The 18,214-nt window shown below is 44.6% G+C and overlaps 2 protein-coding genes across 4 annotated transcripts in view; one reads left to right on the plus strand and one right to left on the minus strand.

Moving 5' to 3' along the window:
• The window catches only part of ptprk (protein tyrosine phosphatase receptor type K), an 88,666-nt gene extending 88,174 nt beyond the window's left edge, over nucleotides 1–492 (plus strand). For all 3 annotated transcript variants that reach the window (XM_084483836.1, XM_084483837.1, XM_084483838.1), the window contains one exon: nucleotides 157–492. In XM_084483836.1, the coding sequence (XP_084339962.1) occupies nucleotides 157–213 (57 nt within the window). In that variant the 3' untranslated portion in view covers nucleotides 214–492. The remainder of the gene's footprint in view (nucleotides 1–156) is intronic.
• A 12,084-nt stretch (nucleotides 493–12,576) lies between these two features.
• Nucleotides 12,577–18,214, minus strand: part of LOC311364300 (disks large-associated protein 2-like) — a gene marked incomplete at its 3' end in the record, with an annotated part of 38,817 nt that continues 33,179 nt past the window's right edge. The window contains exons 10-14 of the mRNA XM_084484287.1: nucleotides 17,689–17,774; nucleotides 16,752–17,176; nucleotides 15,846–15,937; nucleotides 13,267–13,419; nucleotides 12,577–12,795 (exon numbers count right to left, since the gene is read on the minus strand). Coding sequence (XP_084340413.1) covers nucleotides 12,577–12,795; nucleotides 13,267–13,419; nucleotides 15,846–15,937; nucleotides 16,752–17,176; nucleotides 17,689–17,774 — 975 coding nt within the window. The remainder of the gene's footprint in view (nucleotides 12,796–13,266; nucleotides 13,420–15,845; nucleotides 15,938–16,751; nucleotides 17,177–17,688; nucleotides 17,775–18,214) is intronic.

The raw sequence follows: 18,214 nt of genomic DNA on the forward strand, positions 1-18,214 counted from the left end.
GGCACTGGCACTAGGATCAACTAAATGTGTTATTATAAATGGTCTTAAAGGCACAATGCATAGGGCTCCCACTCCCCCCCGGATACTGAGTGTCCCAGTCGACCGCTGAGCGAGAGCTGACCACCGTGTGTGTGCTGCATGTGTCCCCCCGTTCAGGAGCAGTACCGCTTCTGCTACGACCTGGCGCTGGAGTTCATCGAGAGCTCCTCCTAGGCCCGCCGGAGCCGCGGGCGCCAAGGTGGACGGGGAGCGGCCGACCAAGGAGACATCCTCTCACCTCACACGCTTCAATCTCGTGTTTTTTTTCTGGCTTGATGATGATAACCCCCTCCCCCTTTTGCAGTGACGCTTTTTTTTTTTTTTTTTCTCCCTCCTATATCCTCATTGTGTCTCCCTCCCGGTGATATAGCGCTGTGATTCCATTGGACGGGACGAGAACAAATGGCCATGGTCACTAGGCGGGTTTTGAGCGTCTGCAGACGTCTGCAGACGTCGACCACGTCAACGGTTTTCGTTTGTTTCCCCCCCCCCCGAGCCCCGTTGTGATCGGAGCTCGACGTGGGCCGTAATGTTTAGCTTCGAAGCGAGCCCTCAACCATGAACTCCCAATGCCCAGTACAGCTGACCTCGATCAACGTGTGCTTTCCCCCCCCCACAGTACACCACACACAGATGGCTATGAGCTAAGAGTGCACCGTTGTACCCTCGGCCCCGTGTATGTTTACAGCCACCCACACCTCAAGCACCACAGAAGGGGACAGCAGTGCTGAGGGGGGGTGGGGGGGGCTGAGTCGTCCACACCGTACACCAGCAGTATCTTTTGAACACCTTACGCCCGCACCACCGCAGGTTTTTGGTTTGCTGGCCCAGCGGATGACGTTGAGTGTATTTGAGTCATTTCAGGAGTCACTCGACGGCGCCCTGGGTCAAAATGGAAGGAGAGACGAGGAACGTGGAATGATATAAGGGAATTGAAAGTAGCTTGTATATCTATATAGATTTGTGTATAAGATGATCTTAGAACGGAGACGGACAAGGGACGAGGGGGGAAGGACGAGTTAGTGTATGGGCCGTTACAAACAAGAAAGTTGCTTGTTTATTTGTTTTTCCTTTTGTACTGCTTTTTCCTTTTATTTTTTGTACTTGTCACCCATCAGAGCATTGTTTTTGTATCATGCAATGGAAAAGGTCTAAACTTATGTTATTCACTCAATGTACACAGTGACGTGAGATATGTTGGCAGCAATCAGTGCTAGGGTTATTCTAGTTTTCTGAGACTGATGTTATTTTCTGTTGTGTCACACGCTCTCGTGGTATTACTCACCTGTCTACTCGAAAAGAAAAGCCTTACTCACAATATTGTACCGTAAACCACAAGTTTTCTGTGATAACTTTTGTATCAAGCGCAATCATGTAACATTAGCTTAAACATGTGTTTCATGGGGCTGAGCCCAATATTATTTTGTTCCCACAAATTTAAATTCAATTTTTTTATTTTTTATTATTGTGGTTTCATGGCTCATGAATCTTGTGTTGGCCAACTTGGTGTGTATGGTGTGACGCGTGTAAATTGAATGTGCACCTTTGTGCTTATGTTATGAATAGATTCGGCATGGGGCATTGAACCGCCGAACACCTCAATTGTCTTGTGCACTGATGGCCGGCATTTATCATTTTTTTTGTTCATGATTTAGAAGCTGATGTTTATTCATAAGCCAAAGACTTTGTGTAAATATGTCTATATGGATAAAGCGCATCATTTGTATTTATTGTTTCCTTGTTTTTGCATATGAGAACAATCATTCTTCATTCCACGTTTACTGCCGGCGTTTCATACAAACCACAGGGTCCCATGATGACGGGGAGTGGGTCTGGCGGGGGTCTGCCACAAGGTGTAGTCCCGCGGGGTCAGTCCCTGGAGGGACGGACTGAGTCAGCTCGCTGTGGAAGCCCCACCTGATATAAGAACCAGCATGTTTAAAATCAAAGCGGGCATGTACTCTTGTTTTGGGTCCATGCAAGAGAACATTTAAGGACCTCCGATCAAAGCTGTATATTAAAAGCATTAATTGTAGTATTTTTTGAATATTTAGATGGAAGTCAACAGTATCTTTCTATTTTATTTTTCGTTACACGTTTTTTTGTTTGTTCGTTGTTGTTTTTTTTCACTTCTGAATATCTGTGATGTTACCGTGGTGTTTAGAAAAAGAAAAAGACAAAAAAAAAGGCCATTGCTCGAACTGTGGACGGTGACATGTTGTTTAGCCTCAGAAGAGGCCAACCCAGAACGGTGGCTCCTATCCCTGTATTATAGACCCCGGGGGAGATGCTGTTGTTCTGAATCCACACATTACCCTGTAGCGAGGACCACTAAACACTCACTCGCTAGGCCTGGACGGAAGACGAGAGGGAGAGTTGGAAATATATATATTGTGCCTATCTGTTTGATTCTTTTTCTCTCTTATTACGAGCGTTTGAGAGCATTGTAACTGCTTCATTGTCTCAAACTGGGTTTTTGCTTTGAATGCGCGCTCGTGGACGATCAATGTTATCGTCGGTCAGAACAGAAGTTATATTGTAAAATAAAAAACAGATGAGAAGTCATACTACTCTGCTGCTTCTTCGTCAGAACAACACAGAGCTCTATCGGTAACAAACTTCAGTAGCGGAGCCGAGTTGCGTTGTAGAGACTGTACTTCTACACCACTTTAACTTGTGCTCCAATGAATAAACCCCCATAAACTACGGTGGCATAATAAAGCATCTACTGCCACCTAGTGGACATTTTGCTGACTTCAGACTGATCTCCGTTTGCTCAATCTAGCAGCTGTTACCTGCTATCCTGCCATGCTAATACTTGGAGCGAAAGAAGCATAACAATCCGCTAGTGTAAAGAAGCCACGGTTGGAAAATGATACAATGCGAATGGTAAAAGATTATTCCCTTGCTTTCGTGCTTAATGCAGCCGAATGAGCGGTCGTTGAGGTCAAGGTGCTACACTTTGATAATGTAGGGTGCTTGCAGAAGTTGTTGAAATCTTGTTATAGATTTAAAGATAAAACAACTTTGGAGTTGCCCCCCCCCCCCCCCACACACACACACACACACACACAAACCTATTATCTCTGAAGATGATACCCCTCGAAACCACACAGTCCAAAAGCAACTGGTGTCTAGATGGAAGTCTGGTCTGAATATACTGTTGATCTTCATGGTTTATTCATTCTTCTTGTCTGTAATGTTTGGCTTATTTGCTGTAATAAAAGAAAATTCCTTAATAACCAGCTTTGTTTGATCTGTGATCTGTGGTTTGCAGAAAAAAATATAGATCAAGTTAAGTTTGCCATTAACTTCAGCTTTTTCTTATTGGCCCTCCGTTTGCTGTTTGCATGGAGAAGAAACCAATTTAGTGCACCTGAAAATTGCCAAAGAATTTGTATTTGATTTTGTGGTTGCACAGGGTGCTCCTCAACTCATACCAGGGCCCCCTCTCTCTCAACTCATACCAGGGCCCCTCCTGGGACAATGTTTAGGTTGAGCGTTGGTCCACAGCGTTGGTTTGTTGTGTTTTTATGCTTTAGAGGGGTAGGGGCATGTGGGGAGGAATCACATAATAAACCTGATGCTTTAATTAGCCTTTTCTCTCAATAAAACGTACAAACGCCTTTCCATCTTAACTGTCCCCTTTGCTGAGTGCAGCAGTCCCTTAAACATCCCTTAAAAAGCAGTGTATATCTCTATCAATGCAAATATAAACAGCCCCTAGAATGAAGTTCTCACTGCCCAATTAGCTTCTGTGTATGCCATAAAAGCCACATTGTCTGTCATTAAACTGGAGGCAAACTGCAGGGACACTCCTTGGAGCCTATAATGTTTCCCATAACTAAGGTTACAAGCAACCTGTAATACTTCATCATCTGGTGTTTGAGATCAATTCATCAACTAGTTGACAACTCACTATCACATCTAAGACCATGAAACCAACATAGGAGGACCCTCCCCCTGTTGCTTAGCTCATCACATACAATTTAGGACAAAAACTCAGCGTATAACCCAGAAAATGTCAATGCCAAGTACTGAAGCCTGCAAGCTTAGGGTTGCGCAGATGAAACAAGCTGCATTGCCACCACCAATACGGAATGTAAGTTGTATGTTCAAAACGTGGAGGATGGCAGTGAAACTGAGGCCCTGCACTTAAGAGCGGTCCATGTTTGGAACCCCCAAGTGTAACGATGGAAGTTGGCCGCAGCAAAGGCTTCATTGGCAAAGGCTTTGTCTGCTTTCTCTTCTCAGGAGGAGCGCACACAGACATATAATAAACAGATAAACAGACATAATCTTGCCACCAAGCCACTATCTTTGGCCCTTTCCCAGCCAAGGCAAAGTGCCTGGCCAACCTCTTGGACTGTTCTTGGACACAGAAACCGTTATGTGGCTAACCAGTTACTCTACCCCCCCACCCACGGTCCACACTCAGGACCACAGCATCACAGTCACTGCACGCAGGCCCTCAGAGCAAGGGCCCTTAGAGCAAGGGCCACAGTTATACCAAGATATCCTAGAGAACCACTGCCACTCTCATTCAAAACCGATTATTTTGTCCAGTACCGTTTTTTTGCAAAGACAAAGGCATTTACTGCCACCTAGTGGATGTTATACCTCACTGACAAAGGAGAGGGATCTCAAGCACGCGTAGACTGGAGCACCCCGGGGCCAGCCCGAGGTCTTTCGGGGCCCTAATCAAAAATGTGGTGTCCCTAAAAAACACATTTTAGGAGCCATTAGTGAAACGTTACCCGGTTCATCAAAATAACTTGTGAGTATATGGAGATTAATGCACCACGGCCAGTGTTACCATGGCTACACACTGAGTTCTTAAAGTGAGCAAGGCATCTTAAAGGGGTAGTTCGGAATTTTGGACATCGGACCTCATTCCCAAGCGAGCCAGTGTGTTATTTATCATTGGAGACCATTTTCAACACTTTTCATTCAGTCCTTCTAGTTGCAGAGATTGCTGGTGCTAGGCTAGCGCAAGTCAATGGGATCTGCTAGCCTGCCAATCAAAACAGTTTTACCCACTCCACAGTACACCCGAGGCAAACCAATTATAACGCCTATGTAAATGTCTGTGTTGATAGAATAATGTTAGAAATAAAACTACCCTTGCATCGCATTGCATTTAGTTTATAATCCCTGCAGTTGGAAGCAGGCTATGGCAGCGGCGGACTGATATTACCTGGTGTGCGCTTCTCTGTTTACATTCTGCTGTAGTGAATTGGTTGCTACACCGGAGCAAAGTGAAATTCCGCTACTGCTGAGAAAGTAGTCTGAGGCATCTGGAACACACCATTTCCCGATAATGAAATGAAATTATCGGGAATTATAATGAAAATGGTGTTCTATACATTATCCCTTACATATCACATAGAAGATGACACAAGAGAACTACTGCTGAACCGTTTACTTAACATTAGGACCCTTAGAATGTCCTAATGTTAAGGATTTTGAAGTCAACGTTTTGCAAAATTAACCAATTGAGTTTACTTACCTTTTGCTCAGGGGACCACAGCAACCATTATATACCATTAGATTATAGCAGGAGTTTAGCTTTACATAGAACTGACACTACTTAGTATTTTACCTGCAAAATACATTATGTTCTATGCAGAGCTAGCAGGAGTCATGGTTCGGGGTAGAAATATCCATAATTTCTCCTTAAAGTAAAATAAGAATTTATGAAAATAAAGAATTAGAGTAACTCATGTCATGACTTTCAGCCTGTGAAAATTTTGTTTGGTTTTTATTGTTTTTATTTCTGTTTTTATTGTTTTTATTGCTAACCCTTCTGTCATCAACCGAGTCTGACCGACTCGGCAGAGAACTGTGCATTCGCGATTCGTTTGAGCAAGAACGAGGGAGGAGCTGAGTCTGGCCGACTCAGTGACTGAGAATCATGATTCACTGCTACCGGAAATGCAAACGAACGAACAAACAAACAAACGACTCTTATTGGTGAACTGACAAACGAATCATGAAATCCACCACTAGTACAGAATATATTCTGCTCCTCCTAGTGGTCTTGCTCAGGCAATACACTTTAAAGATTAAAAAAGGGAAAGTTTTCACGTCAGCTTTCTCGTTTTTCTTCCAAAAAGTTTAATTTGCATAATTATTTACAACAGATGATTGATAGCAGTACTCCAAAGAGACAAAAATCAAACCACAATTGATAAAGCGGGAAAATAACCATATAAATAGTTCAAAACTTTTTAAAATCTTGCATTTAGAAAAAAGAAAGTTTACAATTGTAGTATTTTTTTTCAATAAACAAATGTATAAATCAAATATCAAGCTTAATATGTGAATGAATCATATTAACACAAACTGAAAGGATGCTGCAATACTATACAGCAACGAAACACCAAATAATACATTCATTATCACTATCCCGCATGCTATCTGAAAACCTGAAAAATTATAAAATAATTCTTACAAAGAAAAGAACAATAAAATCATGGCGAGGAGTGGAAAATAGTTCCATTTAAAGTAGGCATATATTGTATATTTATATATGTATATTTCTGTACAAATATTGAATATTTGGCATTATATTCATCCTCATTATTGATATATCTAACAATTCAAAGTAGTTTTAAGCTAAACAATTACCTTGATGCTATCAGCCTTTATTTAATAGTTTTTTTCTTGTCATTTTTGCCCTTTTTAACCACAACACTGACATTTCTTCACCAAAGGCGCCTGCGACCGCTGTCTCCCCTTATAAAACATCCAGCTATACAATTACAGGAGCATCTCTGTGGGCTCACTGGCTTAGACCAATGTGGGAGGGGCTTGTACAGGAAGCCGTGATTGGCTGGACATCGACGGTGTAAACCAATGGCACAAATATGGCCTACATTCTGGTCAGTGTTTTCATATTGCAAATTACTCGTAGGTCTCGGAAGTATTCTCAAACCTCTGCGGGTGAATAGCGGCCTGTGTTGTTTTGCTCTATAAAGACAGTGATCAGCAAGTTGGGCCAAAAAAATAAATAAAGATATATGAAAAATATGAGGCAAAAGATGCCTATCTTTACTGCCTATTACAATTTAAAATATCTGTTTGTAGTGGTCTTCAGGAAAACAAGAATCCTGTTTAAGCAGCACCACGATGAGTCCAACATTTCAATAAAAGGCTTATTGCTAGAGAAGCAGATGTACTCTGGTATATAGTCTGGTATTGTATGAACCCATTCGATTCCAACAATCACAATCACACTCTGGGCAGTTGAATGCAAGTAATGAAGACTTTAAAGTGTGTGTGGGTGCAGTGATACCGTTGGTCTAGTCACCTCTGTGTCTACCATGAGGATGACATGCTTTATGAGAGGAGAGAGCGAGCAGCAGAAAGAAAGACATCTTTGCAGTGCAACTGCATCAAATAAAAAAGATTATAAATTCAATTTCATAGGATTCTTATGTGATCCTTACCTGTATTTAAAAATAATCAGATATAAGGTGGATTACAGAGAGAGAGAGAGAGAGAGAGAGAGGGAGAGAGAGAGAGAGGAAATAAATCTATAGAAGTTAATGTATTTTGAGGATGTTACTGCTGCCATTAGACATTTAAATGTGTGTGAGAATATATAATATACTTTACAGTGTGCGCTGATTGTCAAAATAAAGGTCAGAGTGGCACATTTAGAAGGAGCACAGGGTAAAGCAATCAAATCAACAGCATGTAGGCCTACACTCTGAGCTTTCACTGTTAGCACTGTTATCAAAAGACGGCACAAAACCTTGTTTCCTACCAAGAGCCAACAGCCACTTGATTTAAGAGTAAACTGCTTGAAAAAGCGCTCCAATGTTTGGGGATAATCTCCATTGGACAAACTTCCCTTTCCCTTTGGAGAACTCTGATCATAACGGTTATCCTCATGATGACCACGTCATGACCATGACAACCTTAACAAAAGGTTCCATTGCTGTGTGTGTCCCTCCAAAAGTCACCACTCTCGTGTCATCAGTGGTGGTCCTAATAGCGGGCGTCTGTGTGGGGGGGGCCTGCGGGTTTTGCTGTGACAATGGGGTTAAGTGCTGCATAGTACATACGCGTGACCAAGTGCTCCCGTCGTGAGGTCAGAAACACGCCCTACATCCTGTTCCGCGCTCCACTTGTGAGGTAAATATCTGTGTGTGTGCGCCTGCGTGCCTAACATTGTTGGACACAATATGTGGTTGCACCATGAAATGTGTTGGGCTGAACAAATCGGTCGGGTGGTTTCAATATCTGATCAGCTGTTGGATTGGTAAACCTGCCTGAAAAGAGTCTGACTTCAGTTGCATTCTGGGATTTTTGTTCAGTCACACACACACACACACACACACACACACACACATGCACACGCACATACACACACACACACACACACACACACACACACACACACACACGCATAAGCACATCCGCACGCACACAGACACACATGCATACGCACACACATACACACAACAACGTCCTCATGCAGAATCTTGAGTGCCACTGTACTCATTCGGTATACACAAATATATATATATATATATTCTTTTCTTTCTTGTATTTCGTATTCACGATCACTATCATCACAACAATCAAAGCAAAATCCACCATCTTTTAACCATATAGCTTAATAATGTATTCATATGTAGATATAGAGAATTTATTTTGTATTAATATATATACAGCTATATATATATATATTTATAGATATGGGCCAAATATAAAAAGGAATACATCCCATGATTCCTTGCATGTTATCAAATAATACCCTTAATGCCCATCTTCCTAAACCTTTATTGTGCTGAAGTCTTATTACGCTAGAATGTGGAGCAGCCAGTCAACTAGAAATTTCAATTCCTGGTCGAAGTAACGTGATTCCAAGCCCTTTAGCAATGCTAGTTCGAGTTATAACCTGTGTGGACAAAGCCCTAGGAGATGTGTTTATCTTTCTTTTTTTTCTTGCCCTCCCCCACCCCCCCCACATTTCACGTCGCTTAGCCTACTTCGCTTCTCCTGCAAGAGTGACATCGTAAGGCACCTGAGGATGTGTCATGTACATAGTTGCCAAACGCCAAACTCCCCTCGCGACTTGAAAGGATAAGGAGAAATGGAAAAATGAAAGATGAAAGAGACGTGGTAATCCTAAAGACAGAGAAGTCTTCTGCAGAATAATTCCACCAACGCTGACGGATCGGCCCGGAAGCCTGCTTCACAACATGTACAATAGAACGGTTACAGCTTCTTGTGAGATAACACAGCCACAGTTACGTCACTACCGGTATACAGATTGTGTTTTTGTATCATTTCCGACACCGCTGCTGCGCACAATGGTTTCAGAAGCAGATGATGGCATTGTTTTATTTTAAGCAAGTGACCAGAGGTGTTGCTGAATCTCTCTCCCGTTCTCTCTCTCTCTCTCTCTCTCTTGCTCATTCTCTCTCTGGCTACCCACACATAGCTAGGGGTAGGACTTTTATCTAGACCGATTTAAATGAATCTCTATATAGACAATGAAGGAAAATAGACTTTGGTAAATAAAATAAGGTGAAGCCACACTGAATCTGTAAATCAACCCTGTTAGATCCCAACCTGATAGTAAAACTTTGATTTAAAAATATCACTGCATCAACCCTGCAATCTTTTAAGCCCGCAGTTTCCCTAGCATCCAGCAAGCTGGTACCAAGTGAACCTCATCACCAAACACGAGGGCGATAGCGAGCCTTATATATCGCAAACAGTAAACCTCGTAAACATTTACTGTGCTTAAGGGTCTTAGTTAGAGCCGCCACTGAGAAACCAAATCATCTGCAAACCTTCGCTCTATCCTCTGCAACAACATACACTCGCACCTCAAAACCAAGCTGCTGTCAGCTATCAAATGGTGGGTTGGATGGTAAACAGCGTGCTTTCATTCACACACAAACACACACAAACAAATGCACACACACACACACACACACAGGCCGTCGCTCCGCACGTCCAGTCCAACGACATAGCTATCTTTTCAAAGCCGACACCTTTGAAAACACTTCCAGGCTTCTTCATCAAGGTGCCAGCAGGGCTACCGGCCCCCCTGTGCCCCATCAACGCTTCATCAGCAGGTGAGGGGGTAACTCTGTCAGCCCGTAAGAAGCAATGCATTCAATAGCACGCGTTGAACCCAGAGAGGGAGTTGTCTTCTGCGAACCAACCTAAGCGCGGTGTCTCCTTTGACACTACACTACAATTGCCCCACATCGGCCCCTCGATTCTGCCCCTCACATCAGCCCCAAACCTCAGCCCAAATCATCGGCCGCTCACATGCATTGTTCTATCAGTGGATGATAACTAGTGGTAGTATAGAGGAGGGTGGATGTGGTTTCCGGTAGTGTGCGGTATGGTGGGTACAGTACAGTATATTCAGTATATTCAGCTCATTTCCAGGCTGCCCTGTGGCTCAAGGTGGGCATTGCACTTTGTTTGTTTTGAATGTTGGTGGTGACACGCCACAGCCTCATGGGTCTCCTGCAAGAGAAATAAACATCTACTAAGTTCTCCTAAACAAGAGCGTCTCTGTGTGTGTACTGAGGCCAATGGCATTGCAAAGATGATCATTCTTCTTTTTTTTTTTCCAGAGTCTCCATCTACTCAAAATGCATTGGAGAGACAATGGGCACCATATATTAATGAATCTCTTATTTAAAAAGTGGTGTGTGTTGGTGTTTGTGTGTGTGTGTGTGTGTGTGTGTGTGCACGTGTGTACCGTCTCCACGTGCGCATACATAGGACTGGGTAAAGGACAAGGGTTTTAGAGTAAAAAGCAGCACCATTTACTATAGTAACTGAATATTGTTAAAGTGTCTTTTGCACCTGTGATCTCTTTACTCTGCGAGTACTTCAACACACTATAAAGAAAATACTTCTTTATCCGTCTCTTTTTAAAATGTTGTAATGAGATAGGATTTCTTTTAATCAGGACCATTTTGCTGTCAAATTAACCCACTCACTTGTCAAACTATAGATATCAAACATATACCATATAATGCAATGTAGGTCATATATAATATATAAGTAGAATTAAATGAATTATAATTGCAATTTTAAAAACAGGGTCCTCGAAGCCTTCATTGTGAAATAAAGGAAATAACGCAGGGGTGCGATTGATATAAGTTAATGTCGTACTCTGTAGGCAATTTTCCATATCTGTCCTTGCAATTCAACTGCAACAATACCACAAGATGAGCTTCATAAACCACATTTCCCTTGGAAATACAAACAGGAATTATTTTAAGGTGCAAAATGCATTTTGTTACGATACAGTCAGACTCTTCCCAAGCTTCACAAAGAAAAAATATTTGAATGTATTCGTTTTTGTACTGCAAATTGGAAATATATCTGGCAGCAAATTACATATATATCTTTACATATATATATATATGTAAATACATATATATATATTTATATATATATATATTTATGGATATTTTCCAAAATGTAAATAGTTTAGTAAATATCCCACGTCTTTATATACCACAAATAAAATGACTCTTTATCAACATCTCGTTCTCAGCAACGTTGGTCGTCCGCTGTGGCATGCCTGGTAACATTCAAATGAACTTCGGAACAAAACCAAAAAAACACTGCCATACAGCCCTATTAGATGTGAGGACACCCTTTCGTCTGTGTTTTTACTTTGGTATCGTCCAACGCAGGAGCCAATGGATGGCGGTGTATGCCCTTTAGGTTTTAGCGTAAACGGAAAGAAAGTCATGGCAGGAAATGGAGACACGTCTTTTGACTTTAAAAGAACAGCAACGAGCAATCGCCTCCATGCCAGACCCTCCCGTCACCCTGTCTCAGGATTCACCCCCTATATATATATGTAGAGACAGAGACAGAGACAGAGAGAGAGCGAGAGCGAGAGAGAGAGAGAGGGAGCGAGGGAGAGAGAGAGAGAGGCTGGTGGCCTGTCGCTGCTGTTCCTTGAAGGCCCAGGCTCGTTTTGTTCTACACAGGGTGCTTCCAGCCCCGGACCACTGTTGCTGGTGAGAGAAAAGTTGCACTTTGTGATTCCCCTTCTGCACGCGCTGGGGAAAGTACACCCATCCACCTTAACTCAGAGGCTGCCCTCGTGAAAGTGATCCTACATACAAAATCGATAGGAACAAAGAGATAGATAGATACCCACGGACCTGCACCTGGAGAGTTATTCGGGGGATGACCCCTGACCCTACCCCCTCAAACAGCCCAAAAAAGGAAACCCCACTCCCTTCATCATTGAGTTTGCCGAATTTTGACATCCGTTTAAAAGTTGGTTCTCAGGGTACAGCTAAGAGCTAATTCTCTCTGGGCAAAACAGTTAAATCAATCAATAAATGAATAGATCAATCAATAAATAGCCTATCACCTGCTGCTGTATCTCCTTGCTCTCAACACGGTCCCAAAGAAAACAAAAAGTGGCAAACGAGATGGACAGAATGGAGGGGTGTGGAGGAGGGCGCGCGAGGAGGAGGAGGAGGAGGAGGAGGAGGAGGGAGGTGCCTGCTGGGTAAAAAGCCCTCAGAGCCTCGTCTGGGCCTCGGGGATGTAGATCTCGATGCTGTCCGCCCGCTCCGTGGCCGAGTTCTGCCTGAAGGACGCGGCCCGCTTTGCGGCCAGCAGCCGCCGCCGGGCCTCCTGCCGCTGGCGGTCCTGGAGGTCCAGGGAGCGCTCCCGCGTCACGCCGCCACGCCCCTTCGCCGGCCGCTTAGGCAAAGACGGCGGCGGCCACTTCCGCTCCTGACGGGGGTGGGGGGGGGGGCGGGGTTTAGAGAGATGACACGGGGATTTAGACAAACCGACCGACCTGCTGTACACCGGGACCTGAAGCCCGAAGCACAGGGCCGTGTCGGGACGGACGGGAAATCCTTTTTTGGGTACAAATATGAAGTGGATTTGCGCTTTGTGTGTGTCGGGCTTTAGGATGGATCTTATCCTTAACTCATCGTATCCTTCACCCTTTATTATTATGATGCATCTATTCTTGTATGTTAGATCACTCTCATAAGTTCCCCTGTTGTAAGTAAATGATAGCAATTATTTTACTGTTTGCTGCTGCTGGTCGAGTTTCTGTTGCCAATGATACGTTAACAGATCACCCGCCTCCAGCAACATGATTGGTCGAAACGAATGCGGATCGCAAGAAAGTGAAAGGCCCCGATCAGACTGCTCTGAGCGGTCGGGCTTGGAATCCACGCTCCACAGTCTCACCTTTTTCTCGGGGCTCTCCACCGGTTGCCACTGGTTACTCTTGATCTGCTGCAGCTCATCAAACTTGGCAGTGACGTCGTCGATGGAGAGCTGCAGGAGGTCCCAGAATCCAGCCAGGTCCTGAGAGGTGGGTCTGGGCATGGCGCCGGGGTCCTGCAACGACAGGGGAACACGGCCCACAGAGATGGGAGGGGGAAAAGTTAGTTTTTCTCCAAATGCAATCGTTATGCACTTCCCAAATCCCAACGTTGTTCAACCCACTGTGACAAAGAGCTACGCGGCTGTATAATACTTTATGTTTTTGAGATGTAAGATGTTAATTAAAGTATGTGTAGGACAATAGAAATGTAGAAATCCTGGAAATACTCGAGTGCGGGATTGTAACGTTGCAATATTGCAGCATGACAAAACCTAAACGTATTCCCAGAATGCACTTCTTGTAACCACTGTGGGGCAGCAGCACACCACCAGGCTCCTCGGTGCAGACGGAGCCATGAGGGGGAGCGTTTGGTTCTGTTGCACGGGAGATCCTTCTGCAGTGGAGAAGGTGGGGTGCGACAGGACACACCGAGGGACAGATCGGCCCGTTTGTGTACCACAGGCGTAGCCAACCCTGAGCCCACCTCCGTCTAACCCTAACCCTAAACCCGAAGAGATGCTTAGTGTTCAGTTGGTTAGTTCCACCGTTTGCTTTCAAAGGTGTGAATTATTACATAATTTCTCCACTGTATTGTGCATTGTATAGATCATATTTGATGTCGTCATATTATGAGATGATTATATGGATCAATGTTAGCCTTTAAAGCAATATTTCACCTTTCACTTTCATTTTTTGCATGCAAGATACACAGGGCACTTGTGTATCTCCTGTGGACCGTGTGCTGCTCAGGCCTCTGAAGATGACTGTTTATATTCTGCAGAGAACCGACTTTAGTAGAGACACCACTGTCTGAGCTGGAGACAGAGTGGGACCGACGATAAGAAACACAACACCCTCTGGTCCCAATGGCCATTTGGCAACCGATGGAAACACTGGTGGGTTACACTGTCGGATTCATTTCTACAGCTGATAACCATGCAGGTTAGGATTCAAATTAAATGCTTAAACGAATATGGCAAAATGAGCTTAATGCTGCTACAACTCAATGCCAGTATCAGGCTAGTTTTCTTTACTCATCATGCATGGCTCTTTTCAGATTAGTGGAATGTCTGCTATGATGACGCATTGGTCAAAGAACCAAAATAGTCTCAACATTAATCTGCAATTTAACAAATGTACACATTGGACCACTTACAGGGGACCAAATACACTGTTGTGAAGTGTTGAGAGTGTAACGTACATATTCAGGCACTGTTGGTAGGCTCAGGGCAGGTGAATGGGGCCAGGGTCAATCACACGAAAGGTCACAACATTTGGAGATTTGTGTCGATGGTGGGTGGATTTAAAGCCACATTTCCAAAATGTGTGGAATATTACTCTCAGTAAATCTGCAGGATATCGTAGTGGTGAGTGAGTGACTCATAGCCAAAAGGGTTCTCGATATGAACCTCAAAGTACACAATACGCCACAACCCCTGAAAAAGTGAAAAGAACACCAAAACAATAAAACAAACACAGGGGTTCGATTTACATGTTGAGAGATCTGCTCCAAGATCAAAGTAAATGGAATGTCCGACTTTGACCTTTGAACCTTGAAGTGGTTTGACCCCATCTGTGAGTGGGGTCCGCTGTGCCGTGAGGGGGACGCGATGGCTCTGAAACCGCTAGGAGACATGTGAGGGCTCAGGGCAATCTTATGAACTGTCACTGCCAATGTTACACTACATTTATCACTGCCCCATCTACAGGGAGAGGGGGGGTACGAAAAGAAAGAAAGAGAGGGAGAAGAAAGAGGTTAAGAAAGAGAGGGACAGATATCCCCATGATGGGGCCGAGCAGGGCAGGTTTAGGGTTATCCCTGTACAGTGTTGTACAGACAGCAAAGGAGAAAGAAGAGGGACAGTGCCTTAAGGTGATAGAGAGAGAGAGAGAGAGAGAGAGAGAGAGAGAGAGAGAGAGAGAGAGAGAGAGACACACACACACACACACACACACACAGAGACAAACTAAGACTAAGATAGAGACAGAGAAAGAGAAAATAGAGAAAAAGAAAGCCAGGAAGAAAAAGAGAAATTAGGAAAGAGATCCAGGTAGAAAGAGACACACACACACACACACACACACTCAGACAAACCCTCCTGAAACCCTCCTCCTTCCTAATATGTGCTGAATAATTAGAATCTGAAAGTGGTCCAAAGTTCTCTGTGACAGTTCCCCAAGAGGCCAACAATGAGCCTGGCTGGCAGTTCATTATTCAAACTCCTGGATTCTATTTAAACCCAGCGATAGCAACACACAGCAATGGATTGTAGGAGGCTCTGCCTTTTATTGCGATAACCCCACCCTACCCCCCCGCAGTAGCACCACCAGCACCACCCAGGTGGTCAGCTGCTACAGCATGTGGACGGAACCCGTGTTGCACAATGTTCTTTTCTGTGAAGCGCAACAGATTGAAGGTATCAACGTCTTCTCCACTCACCATGTTCTGCTGACAGAGCCAGTAGAACTGTTGGAACTTCTGGGACATCAGCAGCTGAGCGCTGCCCACTGCACTCCGGATCCTGCCCAGGACTGGTGGGGGGGGGGGGGGGGGGAGCACACATAACGCATACATGCGTACAGACGTACATACATACGTACGTACATACGCTTGTACGTCCATATATACAAACATACATGCATGCGTATGTACATACATGTATACAAACATACATGCATGAGCACATACGTACGTACATATTTACGTACATACATACGCATATTACGTACATACGTGCACGCATGCATGCACACTAATACACAATTGTGCTGGGCTGACCAGTGTTGTCAGAGACACTGCAGTGGGTGTATATTGCATCGGGTGCTAATAATACACCTCGCTTTGGAGAATGTACTCTTTTCGACACAGGGTATTGAGAATTCCTAGGCCTGTGTCCCAGTGCTGTTCAAACACAAAGGCACGGTATTCAAACAGAATCATCCGGACGCCAAGACTTGATCTGCAGTGGTGATTTTACTGAAGCTAGTTTGCGAATTTGGGGGGGGGGGGGGGAGTTGAGCTTTTGCAAATAGAGAATCAAATATTGGCAGTAGCTTAACCTTCTAAATAGATGTGGATTACAGCTCTGGTGTCAGAACTATGGGGAGAAAATCTAGATTCACTCGCTGCAGTATCTGCAGCACTTAAACACAACCTTGTTCAACCTCTGATTGTGTGACGCCATTCTTACAACACAACCCAAATAACCACGCAACAAACCAAAACGGCTACCATAATATATCAATGGTAATGAATATTATGACTATAACGATACTATATTAGTAGTATTATCGTTGTTATTGTTATTATTATAATTATGTGTATTTTTACCCTTCGGACACTCACTCTCCTCGGACAGGTCGTGCTCCTCCGCCTCCCTCTCCATCTCCTTGCACCACCCCTCCATCCGCTTGCTCTCGGCGTGCAGCAGCTGCATGAACCAGCCTCCGTCCCGGGCCCTGGGGGAGCCGTGGCCCCCGGCGTCGGCCCCCTCCAGGCTGGGCTCCGACAGCCAGGGGTCGGGCTGGGGGCTGGGGGGCCCGCTGCTGGAGGGCCGGTAGTCCTCGCGGTAGCTGAACAGGCCCTGGGTGCGCACCGTGCGCACCGCCCCGTACTGGGTGGGAGTGCTGGGCTCCGAGTGGCGGCCGAAGCCCCCGGCGCCCATGCCCCCGAACTGCAGGCCCTTGTCCTCCATGGAGGGGAAGCCCTCCAGCTCCATGTCGGCCTGCACCGCCGCCGTCACGCTGTTGGAGCGCTTGAAGCGCCCGTGCCTTTGGGAGAGGGGGAAGAAGAGACAGCACGTGAAACGACGACCGGAACGCTCACCACCGCCGCTGGTTTGGGAGGAAGCCGTGCAGGGTTTAACACCGAGTCCCAAAGAGAGGGCCAGCGTTGTATCAAGGCGGAGACTCTACGTTGAGGAAGGCATAGCCCTCACGGAGTGTGCCCTCTCACTCCGGCGCTACCAGTGCTACGTCCACGTGGCGTTGGGTGGTGTTCCGTTATTCGGACACGTTGAGGGTTTTCCACAGTTACACGTGCATGTAGAGCGATGTGACTCTGAAACTAAACCCACATATCTGCCATGAGAGGACCGCCATAGCTCACCATAGACATGTCACATACGATTCTCAAACATCTATAAACCCACATATACGGCATGCCATAATGGCATGAGACATCACTAAAGACACAATATATATGTTCCTGTATCTTTAGGAATGAGTGCTGACTGTTTGATGAAACAGAGTTGGTAATCTCTAGATGTGCGTCAGTGTCTTACCGTTTGTTATCTTCCACCTGGATGCCTATAGAATGGAACTGGGGAAGACCTTTGCTCTCACACTCTGAGTCCGTGGCAGACTCCACCTGGGGAACACAAGACAGGAGAGCTCACCTTCAGGGTCCTCTGAAGACAATATGACAATATGGAAGGACTACATTTAAACATAATGCACAACATGACACAACATTCCTACTGCGCAATACGTTTATAGTTTGGCTGGTTTACTTTTACTGTATACCTCCACTGTCCCGTACACGAGACGGGAGGCTGTTATTATACTAAGTGTTGCTGTTTCTATTTATAATTGAAGCTGCAAGCATATGGATTTACTAGAATATCTACCTAAACAACAAGGTGCAATATTTCCAATGATTCCACCGTCAGCTATAAGCTGAAATATTTTTAGTTTTATTTTTTTAGGCATGTTATTTAGGCGGACCTTATCAAAGTCGCAAGTGTAACATTTCAACTAGCTGGTAGCTTTGAATAACCAGGACATATCTGTAGTCAATGCTGATTGATC

This window comes from Micromesistius poutassou (genome assembly GCF_964030765.1).
Source record: "Micromesistius poutassou genome assembly, chromosome: 19".
Taxonomy (NCBI): Eukaryota; Metazoa; Chordata; class Actinopteri; order Gadiformes; family Gadidae; genus Micromesistius; species Micromesistius poutassou.